General features: G+C 37.2%; 1 protein-coding gene across 2 annotated transcripts in view; it reads left to right on the forward strand.

The window, feature by feature from the left end:
- Positions 1–10431, forward strand: part of NEDD4 (NEDD4 E3 ubiquitin protein ligase) — a 49215-nt gene that overhangs the window by 4176 nt on the left and 34608 nt on the right. For both annotated transcript variants that reach the window (XM_014874091.2, XM_088172506.1), the window contains exons 2-5: positions 4245–4318; positions 5743–5821; positions 6929–6967; positions 7423–7476. In XM_014874091.2, the coding sequence (XP_014729577.2) occupies positions 4245–4318; positions 5743–5821; positions 6929–6967; positions 7423–7476 (246 nt within the window). The remainder of the gene's footprint in view (positions 1–4244; positions 4319–5742; positions 5822–6928; positions 6968–7422; positions 7477–10431) is intronic.

Below are 10431 nucleotides of genomic sequence, written 5' to 3' on the forward strand. Positions count from 1 at the left end.
TGTATATTAATTGAACATAGATAGTTTCATAGTGACTTTTGTGGAAACGAAACTGTCTTCTTCTGCAAGTGCCACTTTATTAGTTTGACATTTGCTTTGCTGCTCTGAGAACACATTTTACAACTATTTTAAGGCATGCATATTCCTGATTATCAGTTCAAAGAATCACAAGCTGGAAAGCATTGCCTTTAAAGCTTTAAGTTACTGATTGTCAACATACTGGCTCAGAAACCTTCTATTTCATCCCTTGTTACACAGTATATGTTAGTAAAGAGATTAATTATTAGAGATGGTGAAAATGGCATGGTTTCGTAGTCCCAGCTGTTTTGACTAGCATCTTGAACATGTACTTTAGAGTATACCAATATGATTAACAATAGAGTAATGATAAAACCTGGAAGTTGATAATAAGATAACTATCTTGCTGACTCAGCTCTGAAAAGGATGTTTTGTCTCACTTACTCAGACCAAGATGTTTTGGATAGTTTAGTCTCTGTAATATATCCTTATTAGCCTTATTTCCCTACTCCACAGCTTTAAAATACTATATAAACTCCCTTAAAACAATTTAAGCTTGAATTTGTTGGGAGCAGCCTAACTGATACAAACACTGTGTGCAGCCACTCCCTGACAGATTCAGTAGTTTTAACAATATTTCTTCTATTTCCATTCACTGGTTTTACCTTATTCTTACTGATTTACTTACATTGTCCGAGGGAACAGCTTAACAATTCTGTTTTAACATTATGGTATTCTTTTTTTTTTGTTTGTTTTTTTGCCTCCAGCCTCTGGAATGGCTGGCAGTCAGAAGTTGTCAAAAGAAGCTGAACGTCCTTGTTCCATCTGTACAAACAATCCCTGTACAAGTCCGTGCCCAGAGCTGCTGCCTTTGCTGGGCTGTTGTGTGCATGTCTGTGTTACACAGCAGCTGGGTACAAAGGCACTAAACCTCTAAAACTCCCTGTGTGTGCAAAGCAGCAGAGAATGCTCAGTTTCTTCAGTTGTACAGACAGAATAAATTCAGATTGACCCGTTGAAGTTAATGTCAGGACTGCAGAAGCCAGGGTAGACATTTATATCCAGAAAGAGACTCTTGAGGAGATAAATTGGGCTGAGAGAGCAGTCTAGGCATAGCTGGTGTGTTCCTGTTCACTGGCTAGGTACCTGTCCCCTCCTCTGCCACCAGAACCACTGGAAGCAAGTCAGTGGTGTAAAAGAGTAGCAAGGCAAGCTTGAGAGTGTAGTCAATACGGAAGAGTAAAAGGCTGCAGCCCGTGTATTTTTTGGACCACAAAAACACTCAGGTTGCAGCTGCCTGTGGATCTACAGGAGTTACTATTCCAGAATTTCTTGGATGTGGCTATGAAGGAGGCAAATAAGGATCTCCTGAGCAAAGGTAAATGAAGAGGATGAGGTTCAAAATTGCCTTTCAAACCATGAAATTTTGATTTTGAATCTGTTCCCTGTGGGTGCCGGAATCAAGTATCTGATGCTTTGTCTCCATGCAGAGCTTGCATGGCCTAATTTTTGTCTGCATGAAATGAGCTTCAAAAGGTCCTGGAGCTCTTTGGCTGTTCACTGCTTTCTGGGATCAGTGTGTTTGTGGCAGCTGTTTTGAGCTGTGGCAGCAGTTCCTCAGTAATTCTGCCATCAGTGAGGGAGGAGGGAAGGTCGGATGGTCACAGCCCTGCCCGGTATCCTGTCAGCAGGCTCTGCCTCTCCAGGATGTGTGGGGTCACGGCATAGTGGCTCCTGACTGTGTTTGGATCAAGCTGTCTGAATTTTCCCTGATGTTCACTGCACACTGGTGTCACCAGAGAATTGGGAACCTCTTTTGTTGCCATTATGTATTACCCTTGGATGTTAGCATGGATTTTTTCCTGAAGTTTCTAATCCCCATAGCTTGGGAAAGGAAGAAGTGGACCCTTCAGTGTCACCTATCTGCTTAGAAAAACCAAAAAGGGATGTGGTGGCTTTTGGCAGTGAGAGTGGTTAGTCGAAGAAATGAAAGTGAAAAAGGAGATCTGTTGGGAAGCTTGTTGTGAACAGTTCAGGAATTTTTTAAAACTTCCTGTTAATCTAGAAAGGTATTTCTAAGGGACATACCTTTCCATGCCTTCATGGTGGTTTGGTTAGTTGTTCTGCTCGGCTAACTAAAATGCTGTAGCTGTCCTAGTTTGGCACTGACCCCAAATAAATAATAACCTTTCTTTCAGCAAGGCATGTTTAAATCAACCTTCAGCATGCCAGCATTTGAGTTTGTGGCTTCTAGCTTCCTGAGGCTATGTGCAAAGCAATTTGTTTTTCTGTAAAATAGCTTTCATATCTCTATTATGATACAAGTAAACAAACCATGTGATTAAAGCCAACTTTAAAATCTCAGGAGCATGGATCCTATTTTGGGATCTTCCCTGTGTGGACTGCATTGATGCACTATTAAGCCTGATTCTGGGATGCCTGTGCCCAAAAGCATCTAATTGTCTTTGCTTTTCTCATGCTTGAGTAATGGAGCAGATCTTGTGGTCTAAGCAACTGAATGCAGATAAAAGAAAACCTGCTTGTCTTTTAGGGCTGTGTGTCCTACATCAGCATTGGCTCTTGGTCCTTTCCTGAGAAGGAAAAGGTGGGGTTGTTTGTCAAGCTGGTTTCTGTCAGTTGGGTCCCATGGGCTGTGACTGAGGAGCATCCTCCTGTTGGAGGGGGGTCAGGGTGCTCTGGGTGCAGTGCAGAGTTCCTCAGGGAGAGGGAAAATGCACACATGGGGCTCTTCTTGAATCATCACAGGAGCTCACTGATGTTCAATATCACTGAAGCCAAGGAATTGATAGATGATAAATTGGACATTGCTTTAGAATGTAAAATGGATTGGATATGTTAGGATATTTGTGATACATAAAAATGTTAACAAATAGCTCTTCTTAATTTGATAAAACAGTTTTTTGCTTATGTTTTCTTAAATCTGGTCAGGTGTGTTGTTGTCATAAAAGACATGATAATGTTATGTACCTTAAAAACCTGATCATGACTAGGAATTTTGAAAGCTTAGGCCACTTTCTAGTGGTCAGTGCTAGGAGGGATTGCTTGTTGGTCTTCCTTTTCTGAACTCTTAGGGTTTCTAGTAGGAGATAATTTCCTTTGAGGTGAAGGCCGAAGAGAGACTTGTGACTTGTCTGGAATTGACTTGGACAATCGATTGTTTTGTCAGTGGGTGGACATTGTAGATGTTCATCTCAGTTCCCAGGCAATCACCTCTAACTGTAGAGGGTGGGAGAAACCTGCTTACTTTATTACTTTACTTTTTTTTAGTGGTCTGTTCTCAGTTTTACATTTTTAGCCAGTAGTTCCTGCCTCAGGATTAGGATGCAGTTCTCTCCATTAGCTTTGAGAACCATTCCAGTTGGGATTGGTTAGGGACTCTAGCCCTGTGGCTATACAGGAGACCAATGATAAAGCATTCTTAGTGCTTCCTCGGAGTCTCCACCCATTGCTCCTGTATCTGTCTAACTCCTTAACCTAGACTGGATCAGCTTTTCTCACAAGTGTCTCTGGCCCACCGTCTCCTACAAACAATCCTTCGTCTGGAAAGCTTTTTGCTTTCCAGAGAAACAATGCTCATTTGTCTTTCTCCTCTGATATGGTCACAGCTGTTGGGATTTTTTTTTTTCCCACTCTTGAATTCAGTGCCTTATCAGATGAGCCATGTAGGACTGTGCAGCTGTATTAATGAACAGGAGAAATGCAATTACTTATGTCACTCCTGTGAAACCAATTTGTATAATGTGTAATTAAAATATTTTTTGGTTTCTTAGAAAACTCATACCCTGCTGGCAGGTAATACCAGAAATCCCGTTATTTTAAGTGTGACCTCTCTGTGCTGTTAACTAAAAATAGATGCAAGAATTTTTTATTCTTGCATTTCTTTCCAGTTCATATTGCTTTAATCTATTTTGATAAATTTGATATCCTTTTCATTCTGCCCAGGAAATAAATATTGTCCCAGTCTATTTCCCTCCCTCTGATGAATGCCAAGATACCATTAGGTGAAAACTTCTGTGGTCCATGGAGATTTATCTGAGTGTTACTAATAGAGCTATTTCTGTCAGACAAAGTAAATGCATCATTTAGTCTATAGTTTTCAGTGTGAATTCAAAATTATGCCCATAATTTCTTTTAGCTTTATTAACTGAAAATAGACCTGAAAAATACATCAAATTGCATCTTGAATATGTTACTTTGTTTTTAAGGAGAACACAAGAATTGTCAGAGTGAAGGTTATAGCTGGAATTGGCCTGGCCAAGAAGGATATCTTAGGAGCCAGGTAAGAATATGTTGTTAATGTATTAAGGGACAGCTGCTTTTTTATTTTCTTTCTACAGCTCTTTAGTTCTCAGTAAGTTCTTCTGTGCCTCTTGCAAAAAAAAAAAAATCTTTCAACTGGCAACTTTATAAAATTATTAGAGACTACATAAACATGAAGATATCTGCTTTCTTGTCCAAGAGTGACTTGGACAGATCTTATGTATTATGCAAAACAAAGTAGAGGAATGTTTTATTCTGTGCGTGGTAAAATAACTCTGCTGTGGAGGGTAGATCCATGTCTCTATTTCACTTCAGGTAGGGCTGCAGCTAAAATGACTGCATTTTAATTGTAGTCAGAGTTCTCATCTGTGCTTGCAAGACTTGGAGTGAACATAGTGCTCAACTCTGGTAGCTGTGACTGTTCCAGCTCCAAGTATGTGCAGAGAGGAACAGTGGCTTAACGTCTAGTGAAGCAATGATCAGACTTTTGAGTTGGTAATGGAAATGCTTTTAGGATCTTGTAGAGTTGGCAAGTGGCAGAATGCATTTTGTGCTGAAAAAAAAGTATTGCTGGGTTTAGTACAAGTTCTGCTGTCAGCTGCTTTGGCATATGTGCAGAAATATTGTTATTTTAGCACTAGCAAAATTGCACTGTGTGATATCAGTTTAGCAATAGAAAAATTTCTCTTGTGAAATTCATATTTTCCCTAAAGCCAGACAGTCTCCCTTAAATTTTTTGTTCATGTACATTTTTTTTTAACCTCAAGCAAAAACAGATCAGCTTTTCTCATCATAACTTAAATATGTGAAAACCTTATGCTCTTTTGCTGTATGGCAGACAATCTTGGTCACCTTTTGTTACTACTCTGAGCAATTGATTGTTCATGAAAAGTAGATATTCATATAATATATTGGGTTTTAATACCACAGGAAGGGAAAAGGCAGTAGGACATTAGAAGCAACAATATTAGGACATCTTCATTAACAGAAAAAATCAGGTTAAGTTCAAACTCTGTCAAGATGATAGAACATTTTACAAAATTGTTGCATGTTTGAGGAAGTACCTCAAATTCCAGGTGTTCTAAAGCATTAAGATATATATTACTTCAAGATTTTTCAGTCACAACTGATATTTTTCATGCATGTCGTGTTGAAATATGAGAGGATTTATTAAATCTGTTCTCCTGAAATAACTGTGCAAGAGGACAGAGTCACATTGTACTGATATGATCATTATCACTACTAGTGTTTGTATTAGTTTTATCTCTAAAACTGTGTAGGAAATGATTGTAATTACAAATGTCTGTGGTATTTGTAAAGTAATTGTAACCCCAGTTACATAACTGCTATTAATTTAAGCTTTTTGAAACTTGACTGCTGATAATGGTGACCAAAAAAGGGCATAGAGCAGCATATTATTTGTTTGGTTTTCTTCCCTACCAGTGACCCATATGTGAAAGTGACATTGTATGATCCAGTGAATGGAGTCCTTACCAGCATTCAGACAAAAACTATTAGAAAGGTTAGTCATCTTATCTCTGTGGGTGTGGTGGGGTTTGTTTGGGGTTTGTGGTATTGTGTTGAGGTTTTTTTTAAAATCAAACTCCAGAGGAAAAGTTAAAGCTCTAGGAAATATGAGAGTTCATGTCTTTTGAGTGAATGGGAAGAAATGTTTCATGGTCTGCTCAGCTTCTCTGTTTATGGCATTATTGTTGTATTTTCTCTGCAAAAATTTTATTGAAAGGTGGAGGAAAAACTGAGGAATATAAGGTGAGTACTGATTTAAAACTACATCATTTAATGGAAGTACTGGATTGTTCTGGATTTTCTGACATCTTTAATGTTGTACATTTCAGAGGTCTTTCTTGTACAACTTTTATCTTTTTATGTTAAAACACAAACACAATGTGTTCTGTTTAAACATCAAATTGCACCATTCGCCTGAATCATGATACTACTTGTTTTTCTGGAATACATGCAGGAAAAAGTCAGTACTGCTAACTTAGTTGAACTAAAAAGGAAGAACTTTATATATGAGAGGGAAAGCACTCCTCCAAATTGTTGTTCTCAGATAGTGGCTGTGATTTCTATTATGAGAGTGCATTTTTCCTTCCATGTGGGTAATTGTTACATTACTCTCTTTGTAGCTAAACTCTCTGTAGTATTTTTTTAAATAATCACAATTCAAAGATGAGTTTAGTTGGGTGTTATGCTGTGTTTGGCCCATCTGTGCCTGGTCTGTGTAGTTTATGTTGCTTAGAGATTTGGCATTTAAGAATTTGCATGTAAGTAATGTGGGTGTTGAACTGAGAGGAAGGCAGTGATTATTATTGAAGGGACATAGTCTAAATTAACTGTTTTCAAGGGTCTAATGCACCTCCTCTGCATCCATGGCATAGCCAACATCTCACAATACCTGCATAAGTTGTCTCCATTCTGCACTGCATTAAACAGTACAAGACTTCTTTCACTTTTACCAGTAATATCAAGTTTAAAGGTTACTTTTGTCTTAAGTGGATTATTACATGGAATAAAATGTGTAATACATGAAAAATTATGTACACTTGTACAGAATTATCAGTATAACCAGTACTGTCTTCTTTTTTTTTTTTTCTTCCTCCATGCATAGTCCTTAAACCCAAAATGGAATGAAGAACTCTTATTTAGAGTAAGTGATTTTGTTTATAGCCTTATTACCTGTTGGATATTATGCTGGCACATAAAAAACTACTCACTACTCTCCCTACTTCAGAACTCTTCCCTAATTCAGAAATAACTCTACAATTAATATTCTTAAATGTTCTAATTTCTAATACCAGTTTTCTTTCTATTTGTTAACTCTGGCACAAATGTTACATTTTTAGTCTTGATTTTGCCTTCTTTGTTCTGTGAATGTTTAAAAGCATGTGCATGGATTTAGAAGCAGTTTGGGATACTACCAATTATGGCTTATTGGTTCTAATAGAAATGCATTGCATAGTAGAATGGCAGCAAGGTATAAATTTGCTGTTTAATAGAGAGCTTTGGTATTTCTTTTCTCCTGCATACACACTGAGATTTTGCTGAAGACAAGTGCTGGAATTCAGTATATATGTTAATTATCACTACACTTCTTTTTCATAGGTTAATCCTCAGAAGCACAGACTCCTTTTTGAAGTATTTGATGAAAATCGTTTGGTAGGTCTTTTTTATTAATTTTGCAGTGTATTAAAGACTTGAATGAAAGCAAGTCCATTAGGATTCAATGTGGATAAAAAACCCACTCCAAACAACCTTAATTTCTGTAATGAAACCTAAAACTAAAGGCAGACCTGATTCGTTTATTTATTTGACATTACCACACTCCTGAACCTCTGAAGCAGTTGCATTATTACTGTAAATTTCTAATGTGCTTTAACTCATGAAAGCATCATTCTTTTATAGTGCTGTTCATGTGATAGGACCAAATTCTTTGGTGATACTGAGAGCTGTACATTGGATATTTATTTTTTCCATACAAACAAAGCACTGTTGATATGTGGTGTGAGAAGCTTCTTCAGTGTGTGAGGAGTAGCATGAAAGAAAGCATACATGGATTTTCTTTGGAAAGCTCAAGAAGTGAACAGTGGATTGTAATCTTGTAGATAAATGTAACTCTGAATGGCAGGTCACTGGTGAGATAGGGCAGCTTGTGCTTTTATCTCAGCGAAATCGAAATTCCTCCTCTTACCCAAGCTCTCATTTGGTGTCCAGATGTCCAATTACCTGTATTTGTTTGTGTGTTTCATTGTGAGTAAGCTTGTAGCAGTACAGTCATGACACTTGGATCAATTTCACTGAAGTTCCTTGTCACTGGAATAAATACCTTTCCCTTCCAAGGAGTTTTTAACTAATAGGAGGGATTGAGTGCTCTTGCACACCAAACACAGCTTCATTCCAAAGAAAGGATCTCTTTGTGCTTGAGTAGTGTGTTGGCCATGAAAAACATTCTTTTTTCCTAAAGCTTTCTGCATGTGTTCAGTAAACCATTGTATCTTTTATCAAAGTACTACTCTTCCAAGGTTGGGAAGAGTGAAAATGTGTGTAAATATAAGTACAAACAGCCTAGAATTATGAGATTTAAGAAAGAAGGAGGCTTGTTTCTTGATTATAGGCATTACACAGTCCCCCCATTTACTACTGAATTAGTGATACTACCTGTCCCAAATATTTCAAATACGGTGTCTGATTTATTTAAAAGCAATGCTAAAAGGGATCACGAGCACTTGTGGCCCACGTGGGAGGCTAAACGTGGTTTTCAAGATGCTCAGATTTTCATCTGGATATAATATTATGGGCTACAGCATATCCCTCAGGAGGTCAGTGTACTCTGTCCATTGCACGTCTCGTTAGAGCATTGCTGCCACCACCTGGAAGCCACAAGGCATGATTAGAATGTAGGGTCCTTGATTTTTGAGAAGCAGAAGGCCAGTGCTTTCTTTGTATTTTCCACCAGGAGAACTCCTTCATATTTTTTTCTCTAATCTGGAATATATGTTGTTTAATATGTGTGCTTATGGAGAGGAACCAATTAAACATTTTGTTGGTATCAGCTAGGAAATGGTGCTTTGTTTCCTATGAATGATTATATTTAGAGATCAAAGTATCATGACCTCATCAGTCACTCTATAGTTCTATAATAAAATCTCTATATTTTTCATTGCTTCTGTCTCACTTAGTGAATGGAAGACGCCTTCTTCCTATTTCTCTTTAGCTTGCTCTCAGAAACAATGTTTTTATCCCACATGTCTTGAGTGGTTTTAAGTAAGACAAATTGGTGCCTTAGCTATGATTGTTATTTAGCATTGACAAACTCCCCCACTCCTATTAATTCATCCTCACATATCAAAAATCTTAGGTGCCTTGCTAAGTAGCTATGATCAAAAGGTGTTTCATCTCCTGTTATTTTAGTATTTTATTCTGTTATTTTCAGTGTTCTTTCATCTACCTATTGGATGACTGTTTAAAATCTAAATATGAGCAATCTGATAAAACTGAAATATTCTTATATTTTACCCCAAGTGCTTTTATTCCCTTTAACTTTTAGGGATAAATGGAAGCCAGAAATACTTGCTTGTTTTTAAGAAATGTTGTGTTCTTAAATACCAGCCTCAAAAACTTTCCTCAGAGTTTAGCTTAAATTTTGAGTTTTGCTGCATTGGTTATATCACCAATAGTCAGAGTTTAGAAATCTTCCTGTAATAGCTTCAAGAGTTTAAAAATTCACTTGTCTTGGATTTGGTAAAGGAGTGCTAAATCTAGTTTGTTGTTCTGACTTGCAAACCCTTTGTAGAATAAAGGGTTTGTAGAGTCTTTAATTATGGTTGTCTTCAAAAACACACTAGAAAAATGTCAAGAACATTGAGATCACATAGGAGATGAATCAGTAAAGGAACCACACCTCTTGCTATTTGTCTTACAATATCTTGTAATTTAAGTATATTGCAAACTAAATGTCTAAATCTGTTATTGATGCTGAAGAAATCAATGATATTAAGCTTAGAATGGAACCACTGGTATTTTAAAAAAATACTAAGTTTTAGTTTATTTTTATGCCAACTTGAAATCAGCAACATTGAACACTTTAAAAGCCATTTTATATCACCTGACAAAGCTGTAGTTGGCTGGCAGTACCTATGCTGGTACAGCTAAGGAAGAGAGACATGTTGAGAAATTTTGCTGGAATCTTGAGTTACCAAGTTATGTCAGTTATTGTTTTCTTAGGATTTCTTTAGTAAAATTGAACAAAACATTGCAGATCATCCAGCGGGGGGAGAAAGCAATGCTTTTACTAAAAGAAACCAGCACCTCCAATGGCTGCACTTTGTGTCACACCAACATGTTACAAACTGTTCCACTAATACATTTGTTCTTGGGGAGAGAAGAAGCTTTAAGAAATGCATTTTTTGCATTTTGCTCATATATCTTAGGGTCACTTGCTGATGCTTTTGGTTTGTGTTTGGTTTGTTTGGTTTTATAGGTATTTTTTACTGTATTGCTTGAAGTTCAAATGTAACTTTTTGAAACTGACCAAAAGAATCTTTTATGGTATTTTCCTTTCCTCTTCTGTCCCCATCCCAGTCCCCCACCAACATATAACTTTAGAAGAAGTTC

The sequence above is a fragment of the Sturnus vulgaris genome, chromosome 13 (genome assembly GCF_052056855.1).
Source record: "Sturnus vulgaris isolate bStuVul1 chromosome 13, bStuVul1.hap1, whole genome shotgun sequence".
NCBI classification, from domain to species: domain Eukaryota; kingdom Metazoa; phylum Chordata; class Aves; order Passeriformes; family Sturnidae; genus Sturnus; species Sturnus vulgaris.